The 15,262-nt window shown below is 42.7% G+C and overlaps 1 protein-coding gene across 4 annotated transcripts in view; it reads left to right on the top strand.

Annotated features, from left to right (window-relative positions):
* Positions 1-15,262, top strand: part of TRAF5 (TNF receptor associated factor 5) — a 36,657-nt gene that overhangs the window by 10,595 nt on the left and 10,800 nt on the right. For 3 of the 4 annotated variants that reach the window (XM_081186014.1, XM_081186015.1, XM_081186013.1), the window contains one exon: positions 13,857-14,084. In XM_081186014.1, coding sequence (XP_081042140.1) covers positions 13,861-14,084 — 224 coding nt within the window. In that variant the 5' untranslated portion in view covers positions 13,857-13,860. Of the gene's footprint in view, positions 1-4,165; positions 4,192-13,856; positions 14,085-15,262 lie in introns of those variants that run through there. The other variant, XM_081186012.1, reaches the window with a different exon arrangement.

Raw genomic sequence — 15,262 nt, 5'->3', positions numbered from 1 at the left:
GGGCCTTAGGTTGCATACCCCTGGTCTAGGAGGAGGAGACAGGGTTAAGTACGCCGAAGTATGAAGAATGAACCTGTCAACCCCTTGTGCAGCCCTGTGAAAAAGTTAAGAGATTAGGAAATGGGCTGAAAATAAACAGCTAGTATCATAATTCGGCTATACAAGTCTATGGTTTGTCCTGACTTGGGATGCTGTGTTCATTTACAGCTGCCATACCTATAAAAAGATATTGTGGAGCTGGGGAAAATGCAGAAAAGGACAACTCTCCTATGAGGGAAGGTTACCATGTCTGGAGCTTTTGGGGGGAGGACGGGGGATATGTTAGAAATGTGGGAAATTATACACATGGTGTGGAGAAAACGAGTAGGAAGAAGTCGCCCTCTCATAACACCAGAGCGTGGAGTCATCCAATTGAAAGCCCTTTTTAGAAATGCACAATATGCTTCTACAGTCTGGAAAATATTTGACAAATTTTTATGGCTTCCTTGGTAAAGAGCTATCTTTAATTGTTTATACTTGGTCAGGATGCTAGATGAGTACATGCAGTTCTGTATATCAAATTGGCGTGTGCTTTTATGCAATCTTCTTGCAGCTTGCCTAAAAAGGGAGAAATACGATTAAAACCTATTTAAGATGCAGAATGGAAGCACCAAGCAATCTGCAAAGGGAGACAAATGTGCAAATTAAAAGCTTAAATGAAAGTTTGTTTGATTTTAAACACCTCAATAGCTTTCCTAAAGTTTTAAAGATGGGGGGATACTGATATTCAAAACTCTGAGTAAGAGATAGCATAGGGGGTTTTGAACACAGGTCTTATCCCTTGTTAAGTAGACCCTACCAGCCTAGTAGTACTCTTACACTGTATTAATCAATACAGTGGTGCCCCGCAAGACGAAATTAATTCGTTCCGCAATTTTTGTCGTCTAGCGAATTTTTCGTCTTGCGAATCACGAAATCCCATAGGAATGCATTGAAAATCAATTAATGCGTTCCTATGGTCAAAAAAAGTCGAAACAAAGCCAAATTTGGTACAACAGCAGTTTATTAACTGCTCTTTAAAGTCACACATACTGTAAAGAGCAGTTCAAAAATTGAAGGGAAAATAAATTAACTTTATAAACAAAACATGTCTTTGTTTTTAGACTAAGGAAACAAAGCCGCGAGACGTTTTCGTCTTGCGAAGCAAGCCCATAGGGAAATTTCGTCTTGCGAGGCAAATCGAAAACGGAAAAACCTTTCGTCTAGCGAGTTTTTTGTCTTGCGAGGCATTCGTCTTGCGAGGTACCACTGTAACATTTTTAAACTACGCTGCTTAAGTGCCCTCCTACTTAAATGCTACATTTACTTTTTGACTTCTTACAAAGTTAAAACACCATTCTCTCTAGACTTCATACCATGATATTGGGGTCTCCATTATCCCTTTCAGGCTGATTGTGTGCCTTTGTCATTCTTTATAAACAAAGACTATTGTTGAATACTATTTTTGTAATTCGCACCTGACGGTTGTTCAGAAATCCACATGTTCTTGATTTCACATCTGTGCCAGTAATCATTTCCATCTCCGTCCTTACTGATGCAGCACACTGTGTGCAAACCAAGTCTTGTCTGTTTCCTTCCTATTTCCTTTGATTAAAGTCTGCAAGGCACTGATAGCAGTAGGATACATTGAAAGGTAAACAACTTAAATGATTACTACCTGTTTCTCATTTGTCCAGATTTATTGGACCCAGACCCTGTTTAATCCCTGGGGCTTTCCCTGGGGCTCTTCTCAGAAGAGGAGACATTTATTGGCAGTGTGCCTAGATATGAATTTTTTTAAAAGGTTTCCCATAAAGTGCTTCGCTGTGGGTGAAATTGACTGGGACAGCAGTTCTCAATCTTTTTCTCCCCGTGGACCTCTTGGAAATTGCTGTGTGCCTTGGTGAATCACTTAAAGCTTTTGTCTTCAATGCCAGCATCATCGGCAAACCAACAACATATTATGAGAATTGCAGCGTCTAGGCCAGGCTGCTGAAAAGAGATATTTAGGAGGAAATTGATAGACTGCACTACTGCTGTATTATGAAAATGATCTCTCTCGACGCCGACCCTCCCTCCCCCAGATGGTGCAAAAAAGGATCATGGGACCTATCTAGCCTCTTCCATAAATCCAGCCCAGCAGTGGTCAAAACTTCCTGAGATCTCCATTGTCAGAAAAGAAAAGAGCAGGGGCAAGGATGGATTTATCTGATAGTTATGGTGACCACTGTTCACTATAGCAGCTTGCCCTAAAATATGAGGAGAGAGACTAGAGGTGCCTTTTGAAAACAAGGAATACTAGGGAAACCTTTGAACCTGGAAGGAAAAGGTTCTTGGCAGATTGACTTGCAGAAACAAATTTTCTTTTGGGCCTGCCTAGATGCTTAGTCTTCAGAGGCCAAGTAGATAAATAGGTACCACTCTGGCGGGAAGGTAAACGGCGTTTCCGTGTGCAGCTCTGGTTCGCCAGAAGCGGCTTAGTCATGCTGGCCACATGACCCGGAATCTGTATGCCGGCTCCCTTGGGCAATAAAGCGAGATGGGCACCGCAACCCCAGAGTCGGCCACAACTGGACCTAATGGTCAGGGGTCCCTTTACCTTTAAATGCTTAGTACAAAAATTCAAGCCTGACCTTGGAGGCTTGCTAAAGCAATACAAACTTTTGCACAAGTCCACCTTTTCTGAATTCTCATGCCATCGTCATCTTTTCGTTCTAACTTTTTAATGGTGCTTTGCTTGAACTTTATTTTTATTTTTAATTCTGCAAGTAGCCTTACTGCTTTTCACTTGCTATTTACTACTCTGAGTTCATGGGGAAAGTGGATTATTAATTTATTCATTTTAAAATCAGTGTAATGACGACCACTGTTATGTAACTGAGAATAATACAAAAGTGACAAACAAATCAAATAATTGTTGGTTACTTTTTTAAATAAAAAACCCCCCACACAGTTTAATACAATAATGCAGTGTCTCCTTTACAAGAAGTATCATAGCACCTCAATGTAGGAACTTACTTACAGGCTTGTCCTCTTACCCTACTTAGAGTATAACTCTAAAGCCAACAGAGAAACATGTGGATTCCCATTAACAAAAACACTTTTTCCTGATATACCTGGCCTGCAGTAGAAGGGGCAATTGCATGCATGACACCACGCACTGAGGTGCAATTCAAATGCATGGCAGATTGCTCATATGACAGCTTTGCCAAATCACTGTTTGCTGGATTAGTGGTACACTAGGTGCTAATTTTGATTTGTGTGTCTGAACCATATGAAAGATTACGCAAATTTAAAAAACACAGTTATTCTTCCCTTGGGAAATCATGGTTTCAAAAATATATAATTATTGGCAATGAAGACGTAGTCCCCTGGTTTTCATTAGTTAGTCCAAACCTTTACTTAGGATAGTAAACCCAGTTTATATTCTGCCAGCTTGAATATGTTCAGGGCTCCCACTGCAAATTTCTCTTTCATATCTTTTTTTTAAAAAAAGGTAAAGGTAAAGGACTCATGGACGGTTAAGTCCAGTCAAAGGTGACTATGGGGTTGCGGCACTCATCTTGCTTTCAAGCCGAGGGAGCCGGCGTTTGTCCACAGACAGCTTTCCTGGTCACGTGGCCAGCAGGACTAAACCGCTTCTGGTGCAATGGAACACAGTGACAGAAGCCAGAGCGCATGGAAACGGCGTTTACCTTCTCACCGCAGCGGTACTTATTTATCTACTTGCACTGGCGTGCTTTCAAGTTCACTCTGTCGCAAGCCCAAGAGGCTCAGTGGTTTAGACCACAGCGCCACCCGCATCCCTATATCTTTGTACCACCCTTGAGTTGTGTAGGAAGGAACGCTCTCACCCTTCCAGTCATCCACACGTTTCGCTTTCTCTGTGCTGTCCCTTTTTGACAAAGTAGAATTCACATAAAAGACAAAAAATATCCTGTTTTCAGATTCTCAGCAATCAAGTTATTTTAGAATAAAGGCACACCAAATTTCAGCATTCTGCCTGTGCAAGTTTCTTAACAGTTTTGACATTTCCAAGAATGAGTCATTCCTAAATATCTTCAGTTCAGCTGTTATGCAAGGCACCACAGAATTTCAGACTGTTCACACTTACCCAGAAGAAAACCCCCGTAAGCACACTGACTTTTGAGTAAACGGGCATATGATTATATGGTAAGTTTCTGAATGCTGTATATGTTCAACTCCCAATTAAGTGCAAGTTCCTTGCATTTCTATAAAAGGTTTTATATATATATATATAAAACAAAGGGAAACAAAAACTGAAATACCAAAAACAGAGAAGTCCTTACATAAAAGAAAACAAGAACTGTGCAGTAATTGGAGCAAGAAAATGTTTTCTTATGTTGGTATGCTCTCTCATCTTAAACACTGTGCACAACTCTTATGGGAATACTTAATACCATCATTAATTTAAAAATGTAGCTCCAACATGAAGCTCCTTTTTAGGAGCTGCGGAGCTCTTGATTTCCATGTCTCTAATGTCTATAAATATGCAAGAACTCAAGAACCACTTCTGCTGTTTTTGTAAATAACACACATCTTGTTTGTTACAATATGGAAATCACAGACATGGGGAGCAGAAAAGAAGAAAGAAGCACTAATTGGTATTAACCATTAGAAAAACAGCAAATTAGGGAGTGCTGGGGAAAAAACAATAAAGCCAAAGCAAATGCTGTACATTATATTCTTTGTTCCTTTTTAGCTTGTGTAAAAATGCACGTTTTGAATTTAGCCATAATCATGTTAAAACAATGCAGTGCTTTAAACATGAAGCATTCTTAATATGCAGTGTCCCTACAGCAGTTTGTTTTAATTCATATTGGGGAAAGGTAATTAGACTCTGGATTTTTAATGAGGCATTCAAAGGAATAATTAGCAGTGTTCCTCAACCCTTAAAAAAAAAGAGAATTTAAATTTGCCCTTTAAAAAAAGCTTTACTTTTGTTTGTAGGTCTAGTGCTGTGTGGTTTATTTTGCAATAGTGATCACATTATGGGTGTTCTTAGCTTCCTGGGCTGTGCAAAGGCTAATCAAAGGCATTTAGCGTGTAAACTGAACTGCAGCAAATGTTTTTCTCTGCAGGTTTATTTAGCAACCTCAACCAATCAAGTACCTAAAGCTTGGCAAGCTGTCCACCGAACCCCAAAACACAACTGCACCTGATTTGTAGCATAAAATGTTTCTTAATTGACCTGAACACACAGGCTACCATGCTACTTCTCTGGAGTAATTTGGTAGCATGTTTAGGCTTTTTGTTGTTAGTTTCTGAAGGTGTCTATTAGCCTGTGATGGATTTTTGCAAAGGAAAATCCCTGTTCATTTCCTTCAGGCAGAAAAAGCAAGGAGGAGGAGTGGTCTGGGATTTGAGTTACTTGGGAGTCAGCTTGCTAGTTGCTGAAGGGAAAAAGTCCCTTACTCCCTTCCAGCCTTATACCTATTTCTTCACAGTAGGAGCATAGGAAGCTGTGTTACACTGAGTCAGTCTGTTGGTCCATCTCATAGAATCATAGATTCTGTGCTCAGTTTACATATGCAGACTAGTGACTCTCCGGGCAGAGAGGAAATCTCCAACCCTACCTATAGATGCTGGAGATGGTTCTCAGGACCGCCTGTGTGCAAAACAGATGCTCTTCCATTGGACTTGCTTCCTTTCCCCTAAATGAGGAAATCTCATTAAGGAACACCGGCAACCTACAACCCAGCTAATGTAGAAGCTGAGAGTGTGAGCTGTGCTGTCCCATTCAAATCTCATCTCTGAGGTGCCCAGTCCCTGTCAGTGTTGAATGACATTTTAAGAAGATAGTGATGTAGAACAGCATGTGTGGGGTGGGTTTTAAGAACCACTTGCGTGTGGAAAGTTAAATGCCATATGTTAGGACTTGGGTTTGAGGCAGGAAACGTATAAAAGTATAAGCATAGAGCATTTGCTTCCTGTCTCACACGTTTGAACTCTGTGTCCTTTGAACACAAACTGAAGAAAATGTGCGTGTATATATATATATATATATATATTTGCTTTCGTAGATTTTCACGGGTACAGGAATGCAGGTTTTGGTGTCTTCGGGTATCTTCCCGTGTAAGAGTTGGGGTGTCTAGGCGACGTTTCGACGAGGTCTCACTCGTCATCTTCAGGCTGGTGCTTTCGGCTTCTTGTTACTAGAACAGAGCAGGATCTCAGTGTTTGAGTTCCTATAAATACTGTTGAGGGGGTGTGGTGTATAGCCTCCAACGTTCTGGGCAGAGAGGAAGTTCCCAGGTTATTGTGCCTTTTCTTCTTTTGTTCATTAATTACTTGAGGGATATCTTGAGTGATTTCTTGAGTGATATTCTGAGTACCACTTAGGAGGGTCATTAGGTGTGGATTAGTTGCTAAAGCTTTCGTGTCTTGACCTCTTGAGCTTGTGAAGAGTTTTTCTGAGAAGATGGCTGTACTGCACTTAGTTGTGCTCTGGCTTGGCTTCGTGTATAGGGGCGAGCTGTGGTTTTGTGCCCTGTGCCAGCCAGATCTGTGTAGGGATTGCAGGGGGGTGCAGCATCCGGAGGTGCCACTATGGTTTGGCTACTGGATGGTGTCTGTAATTTATCTGTGGAGAGGGTCTGGGTTTGGGTCTGGTGTGGTTGATTGGAGATGGCGTTCTGTGTGCCTCTGGTTCTGGTGTCGGTTTTTGTGGGGAGGGCTAATTTCCAGATGTCTGGCAGGCGGGACGTGTCGTCACGCTTGTTCATGTTGTGAGGGTGTTTCTCTATCTCGATGGCTTCCATGATTATTCTCTTGTGGTGATGTTCCATGTTAAAGAGCAATTTGGAATCTGCAAAATTAATTTCGTGTCCTGTTTCTTTCATGTGTTGGTAAAGAGAGGAAGTTTTTTCTTCTTTTTTGACGGCATTCTTGTGTTCTGCGATACGTGCATTTATTCGTCTGTTTGTTTGTCCAATGTACGTGGCTGGGCAGACTTTGCAGGGTATTTCATAGACCCCTTGGTTTTCTAACTGGATTTTATCTTTTGGGTTTCTGAGGATATTGGCTATTTTTTGGTTGGTGCAAAAGGCTGTTTTGATATTGTGTTTATGGAGGATTTTGCTAATTTTATCTGTAGTGCCCTTGATATAAGGAAGGAGGGCCATGCCATTGTTTTCTTCTGTGTCTTGGTTTTTGGGGGGTGTTTCTTTTTGGATTAGCTTCGTAACCCTGTTTTGCTGGTATCCGTTGGCGATTAACACATTTGAGAGATTCTGTAACTCAGTTGTCAAGTGGTCTTTGTCAGCCAGGCGTTTGGTTCTGGAGATGAGAGTCTTGGCTACGGAGTTTATTTGTGCAGGGTGGTGGTGTGATTGTGCATGTAAGTAGCGGTTGGTGTGTGTTTTTTTCCGGTAGATAGTGTGTCCTAGGGAGCCATCAGGTTTTTTGTAGATTAGGACGTCAAGGAAGGGAAGTTGGTTGTTGGCTTCTATTTCCATAGTGAATTGTATTTTGGGGTGTAGGCTGTTGAGATGTGTGAGGAAGCTATCTAGTTTTTCCTTCCCGTGTGGCCAAATTACAAAGGTGTCGTCAACATATCTGAGCCAAAGTTTGGGTTTGTGTTCTGACTTGTCTAAAGCATTGGTTTCAAAGTGTTCCATGTACAGATTTACGATGACCGGTGAGAGGGGTGATCCCATAGGTGCTCCTTCTATCTGTTTGTATCTTTGTCCATTGTGGATGAAGTACGTGTTGGTTAGGCAGTGGTTGGTCAGGTCCAGGATGTATTCGGGGGGATTGTATTTGTTTTGAATGGCTGTCAAGGCTTCATTAATGGGCACTTGTGTGAAGAGAGATACAACATCGAAGCTCACAAGTAGGTCATCGGGATGTAGGTTTTGCTTCTTTATTGTTTCTATGAACTGGAAGGAGTTTGTAACGTGTGAAGCGATAGATTCTGCATAGGGCTGAAGTTGCTTAGCGAGAAATTTAGCGAGATTTTGTAGAGGTGAGCCTATGGAGCTGACTATTGGTCTGAGTGGTGTTCCTTCTTTGTGTATCTTGGGGAGACCGTAGAGTTTGGGGCATCTGGATGATTTTTCTCTGGGGATGATTCTTAGCTGGATTTCTTCACTGATAGGAGAGGCTTTTATTTTGGATTTGGTGGTTTTTTCCAGATAGGTGGTGGGATCTGTTTTTATAGGTTGGTAGGTAGGGTCTTGGAGTAGATTTGATAGTTTTGCTTGGTAGTCCGATGTGTTCATCACAACAGTGGCATTACCTTTGTCTGCTGGGAGAATGATTATGTTGTTGTCTTTCCTCAGGTTGGTGAGTGCTTTCTGTTCTTCTTTGTGTAAATTGCTTCTGGGTGGTTTGCTGGAGCAGAGGATGTTGGTGACTTCGAGTCTGATTTTATTGGCTTCATCTGGGTTGATTTTGGTTAGGCTAGCTTCGACTCCGCATATGATGTTTTCCGTGGGGATGCGTCTCGGGGCGACTGCAAAGTTGAAACCTTTGGAGAGTACTTTGGTTTCAGTTGAGGTGAGGATCCTGTTGAGGTGAGGATCCAGATGCCCCAAACTCTACGGTCTCCCCAAGATACACAAAGAAGGAACACCACTCAGACCAATAGTCAGCTCCATAGGCTCACCTCTACAAAATCTCGCTAAATTTCTCGCTAAGCAACTTCAGCCCTATGCAGAATCTATCGCTTCACACGTTACAAACTCCTTCCAGTTCATAGAAACAATAAAGAAGCAAAACCTACATCCCGATGACCTACTTGTGAGCTTCGATGTTGTATCTCTCTTCACACAAGTGCCCATTAATGAAGCCTTGACAGCCATTCAAAACAAATACAATCCCCCCGAATACATCCTGGACCTGACCAACCACTGCCTAACCAACACGTACTTCATCCACAATGGACAAAGATACAAACAGATAGAAGGAGCACCTATGGGATCACCCCTCTCACCGGTCATCGTAAATCTGTACATGGAACACTTTGAAACCAATGCTTTAGACAAGTCAGAACACAAACCCAAACTTTGGCTCAGATATGTTGACGACACCTTTGTAATTTGGCCACACGGGAAGGAAAAACTAGATAGCTTCCTCACACATCTCAACAGCCTACACCCCAAAATACAATTCACTATGGAAATAGAAGCCAACAACCAACTTCCCTTCCTTGACGTCCTAATCTACAAAAAACCTGATGGCTCCCTAGGACACACTATCTACCGGAAAAAAACACACACCAACCGCTACTTACATGCACAATCACACCACCACCCTGCACAAATAAACTCCGTAGCCAAGACTCTCATCTCCAGAACCAAACGCCTGGCTGACAAAGACCACTTGACAACTGAGTTACAGAATCTCTCAAATGTGTTAATCGCCAACGGATACCAGCAAAACAGGGTTACGAAGCTAATCCAAAAAGAAACACCCCCCAAAAACCAAGACACAGAAGAAAACAATGGCATGGCCCTCCTTCCTTATATCAAGGGCACTACAGATAAAATTAGCAAAATCCTCCATAAACACAATATCAAAACAGCCTTTTGCACCAACCAAAAAATAGCCAATATCCTCAGAAACCCAAAAGATAAAATCCAGTTAGAAAACCAAGGGGTCTATGAAATACCCTGCAAAGTCTGCCCAGCCACGTACATTGGACAAACAAACAGACGAATAAATGCACGTATCGCAGAACACAAGAATGCCGTCAAAAAAGAAGAAAAAACTTCCTCTCTTTACCAACACATGAAAGAAACAGGACACGAAATTAATTTTGCAGATTCCAAATTGCTCTTTAACATGGAACATCACCACAAGAGAATAATCATGGAAGCCATCGAGATAGAGAAACACCCTCACAACATGAACAAGCGTGACGACACGTCCCGCCTGCCAGACATCTGGAAATTAGCCCTCCCCACAAAAACCGACACCAGAACCAGAGGCACACAGAACGCCATCTCCAATCAACCACACCAGACCCAAACCCAGACCCTCTCCACAGATAAATTACAGACACCATCCAGTAGCCAAACCATAGTGGCACCTCCGGATGCTGCACCCCCCTGCAATCCCTACACAGATCTGGCTGGCACAGGGCACAAAACCACAGCTCGCCCCTATACACGAAGCCAAGCCAGAGCACAACTAAGTGCAGTACAGCCATCTTCTCAGAAAAACTCTTCACAAGCTCAAGAGGTCAAGACACGAAAGCTTTAGCAACTAATCCACACCTAATGACCCTCCTAAGTGGTACTCAGAATATCACTCAAGAAATCACTCAAGATATCCCTCAAGTAATTAATGAACAAAAGAAGAAAAGGCACAATAACCTGGGAACTTCCTCTCTGCCCAGAACGTTGGAGGCTATACACCACACCCCCTCAACAGTATTTATAGGAACTCAAACACTGAGATCCTGCTCTGTTCTAGTAACAAGAAGCCGAAAGCACCAGCCTGAAGATGACGAGTGAGACCTCGTCGAAACGTCGCCTAGACACCCCAACTCTTACACGGGAAGATACCCGAAGACACCAAAACCTGCATTCCTGTACCCGTGAAAATCTACGAAAGCAAATATCTCACCTCTACGGGGAGGAAACCTTCCAGCTGACAAGAACCTACGAGAAACTAGAAATCCGAAGAGCCACCATCTTATGTGATCTCTTGTTCCTACGCAACTGCCGAGACAACAACTTAATTCCCACATGCTTCCAACTTAAATTCCACTCTAAAACCCCAGCTACCGAAAGGATCCTGAAACGAACTGAACTATCCCTAATCAGAAACGAACTACATAGGAAAAGATACCTACTAAACCAAACCAACAAAGATCTGCTCACTCTTCACCTCAAACTCTGTAACAAAATCCACCCTGCACTCTGGGACAAATGCAAACAACTAGCCGTTTGGAGAGCTGAAACAGAGTCCTCACATAAGACAGACACACACACCAACAAACTCCACAAACTAGAGAAACGCCAGAAGCCCAGCCACCCTCCACAACAACCCATGAAACAAACAGTACATAACATATCAGACAGGATCCTCACCTCAACTGAAACCAAAGTACTCTCCAAAGGTTTCAACTTTGCAGTCGCCCCGAGACGCATCCCCACGGAAAACATCATATGCGGAGTCGAAGCTAGCCTAACCAAAATCAACCCAGATGAAGCCAATAAAATCAGACTCGAAGTCACCAACATCCTCTGCTCCAGCAAACCACCCAGAAGCAATTTACACAAAGAAGAACAGAAAGCACTCACCAACCTGAGGAAAGACAACAACATAATCATTCTCCCAGCAGACAAAGGTAATGCCACTGTTGTGATGAACACATCGGACTACCAAGCAAAACTATCAAATCTACTCCAAGACCCTACCTACCAACCTATAAAAACAGATCCCACCACCTATCTGGAAAAAACCACCAAATCCAAAATAAAAGCCTCTCCTATCAGTGAAGAAATCCAGCTAAGAATCATCCCCAGAGAAAAATCATCCAGATGCCCCAAACTCTACGGTCTCCCCAAGATACACAAAGAAGGAACACCACTCAGACCAATAGTCAGCTCCATAGGCTCACCTCTACAAAATCTCGCTAAATTTCTCGCTAAGCAACTTCAGCCCTATGCAGAATCTATCGCTTCACACGTTACAAACTCCTTCCAGTTCATAGAAACAATAAAGAAGCAAAACCTACATCCCGATGACCTACTTGTGAGCTTCGATGTTGTATCTCTCTTCACACAAGTGCCCATTAATGAAGCCTTGACAGCCATTCAAAACAAATACAATCCCCCCGAATACATCCTGGACCTGACCAACCACTGCCTAACCAACACGTACTTCATCCACAATGGACAAAGATACAAACAGATAGAAGGAGCACCTATGGGATCACCCCTCTCACCGGTCATCGCAAATCTGTACATGGAACACTTTGAAACCAATGCTTTAGACAAGTCAGAACACAAACCCAAACTTTGGCTCAGATATGTTGACGACACCTTTGTAATTTGGCCACACGGGAAGGAAAAACTAGATAGCTTCCTCACACATCTCAACAGCCTACACCCCAAAATACAATTCACTATGGAAATAGAAGCCAACAACCAACTTCCCTTCCTTGACGTCCTAATCTACAAAAAACCTGATGGCTCCCTAGGACACACTATCTACCGGAAAAAAACACACACCAACCGCTACTTACATGCACAATCACACCACCACCCTGCACAAATAAACTCCGTAGCCAAGACTCTCATCTCCAGAACCAAACGCCTGGCTGACAAAGACCACTTGACAACTGAGTTACAGAATCTCTCAAATGTGTTAATCACCAACGGATACCAGCAAAACAGGGTTACGAAGCTAATCCAAAAAGAAACACCCCCCAAAAACCAAGACACAGAAGAAAACAATGGCATGGCCCTCCTTCCTTATATCAAGGGCACTACAGATAAAATTAGCAAAATCCTCCATAAACACAATATCAAAACAGCCTTTTGCACCAACCAAAAAATAGCCAATATCCTCAGAAACCCAAAAGATAAAATCCAGTTAGAAAACCAAGGGGTCTATGAAATACCCTGCAAAGTCTGCCCAGCCACGTACATTGGACAAACAAACAGACGAATAAATGCACGTATCGCAGAACACAAGAATGCCGTCAAAAAAGAAGAAAAAACTTCCTCTCTTTACCAACACATGAAAGAAACAGGACACGAAATTAATTTTGCAGATTCCAAATTGCTCTTTAACATGGAACATCACCACAAGAGAATAATCATGGAAGCCATCGAGATAGAGAAACACCCTCACAACATGAACAAGCGTGACGACACGTCCCGCCTGCCAGACATCTGGAAATTAGCCCTCCCCACAAAAACCGACACCAGAACCAGAGGCACACAGAACGCCATCTCCAATCAACCACACCAGACCCAAACCCAGACCCTCTCCACAGATAAATTACAGACACCATCCAGTAGCCAAACCATAGTGGCACCTCCGGATGCTGCACCCCCCTGCAATCCCTACACAGATCTGGCTGGCACAGGGCACAAAACCACAGCTCGCCCCTATACACGAAGCCAAGCCAGAGCACAACTAAGTGCAGTACAGCCATCTTCTCAGAAAAACTCTTCACAAGCTCAAGAGGTCAAGACACGAAAGCTTTAGCAACTAATCCACACCTAATGACCCTCCTAAGTGGTACTCAGAATATCACTCAAGAAATCACTCAAGATATCCCTCAAGTAATTAATGAACAAAAGAAGAAAAGGCACAATAACCTGGGAACTTCCTCTCTGCCCAGAACGTTGGAGGCTATACACCACACCCCCTCAACAGTATTTATAGGAACTCAAACACTGAGATCCTGCTCTGTTCTAGTAACAAGAAGCCGAAAGCACCAGCCTGAAGATGACGAGTGAGACCTCGTCGAAACGTCGCCTAGACACCCCAACTCTTACACGGGAAGATACCCGAAGACACCAAAACCTGCATATATATATATATATATATATATATATATATATATATATACACACACACACACATACATACACACACACACACACACACACCCTGCTAATGTCTGAGTGATACTGTAAAACATACACCCTGGTAGAATAAATTAGTTTAGACCCATTCAAATATCGGCAATAATTAAGAACCACAGAAATCAAAGAGGGTGTGCTTCCTTTCCCCTCATGACTGTACATATTGAGCTGTTTGTAGCTCTAAGCCTGATACTCTTGAGATGTGAGGAAAGTATAATGGTAGGTTCTCAGCTAGCATCACTCTCTTCATTCTTGTGTTTGTAGCTCTATGCCCATGGCCGCTGAAGACCTTGCAGGCAACTTAGCAAATCTCTACATTCGGCAGAATTCTACCAGTGCCATTTCCTTAGACTTTGAGCCTAATGCCGACTATCAGTTTGTGGAGATCGTAGAAGAACGATACAAATGTGCCTATTGCCACTTGGTCCTTCACAATCCTCACCAGACGGGATGTGGGCACAGATTTTGCCAGCGTTGCATAGTCTCTCTGAGGTAAGAAATGTCCCTTCCTTCTCTTACATTCAGATCCAAACCCTCCCTTTCCATCCCTGAAAACTATGTAAATTGTGTTTGTGTGAGGGCTGGGGAACAGGATCCCATTTTGGGAGACCATTTTGGCAGGTGAGTAGTGCTGCCCACCTGTCAGTCACTTGACAGCACCATAATGTCAGGTGACCCAACTTCAAAGGAAATAATCATGTGTTCCTGATTCTTCCTCTGCCGGAAAGCTTGAACTCAAACTGTGCTTCAAAGGAAGATCCCTACTGCAAAAGCAATGTTTGCAGCCACAAACTCTGGATCAGCTACACTCAGGAATTCCTGAGTGAATTGGATCCCAGCATTATGTTGGGTGTGGGCTGATAGATGTGGCTTGGGGAAACAGATTTGTGGGCCAAATGAGGACCCCAGCCAAGCCTAATTATTCCTGCAGCTCCACAAGCAATGTGAACAGCACGTTACTATAATCCTAAGGTGTGGTAGTTTTCCTCTTGCTTTAGTCAACACATTTTCCCAGGGCAACTTTTAAAAAAATTTGTGGACATCTGAGGCATGAGCAGTGCAATATTAAAACATTCTGAAATACCATTGACTTCAATGGAGGCCCTTTAAACACATACTTCGCTCTTCAGTAAAATGAATGGGGATTGGATACACTTTTGTCTGGTTCACGTCCATATGTTAGATGCGTTGTGGTCTTAAATAAGGCTTATTATTGCAGCTTCCCATAGAAGCTGGTGGGTTTTTCTTTCTGGGAAGTCCCTCTTTCCAACACTTGAGAAATTATAGCAGTGATATTAAAGTGCTACAGGCTTGGTGTGGCTTTGCCGTAGAGAAGAGATGTAGAAAAATTTAAAAATGAAACTTTAACTCTGTCTTGTAAAAGCACCCTTTTGATTCACCTAAGTTTCACTTCAGAGTCATACTGGTTTCTTCCTTTCTGAAATGCCTGCACAGTTACTTTCTAGAGTGAAATTGAGACGCTGTAATTCTAAAGTGTCACTTAACTGTTCAATCATACGCTTGTCTGCTTGGAAGTACCGTGTTTTTTGCTCTATAAGACTCACTTTTTCCCACCTAAAAAGTAAGGGGAAATGTGTGTGCGTCTTATGGAGTGAATGCAGGCTACGCAGCTATCCCAGAAGCCAGAACAGCAAGAGGGATCGCTGCTT

The sequence above is a fragment of the Podarcis bocagei genome (genome assembly GCF_964188305.1).
Source record: "Podarcis bocagei genome assembly, chromosome: 3".
Classification (NCBI taxonomy): Eukaryota; Metazoa; Chordata; class Lepidosauria; order Squamata; family Lacertidae; genus Podarcis; species Podarcis bocagei.
The sequence above is the reverse complement of the archived record's forward strand: the minus strand, read 5'-3'. Positions and strand labels throughout refer to the sequence as shown.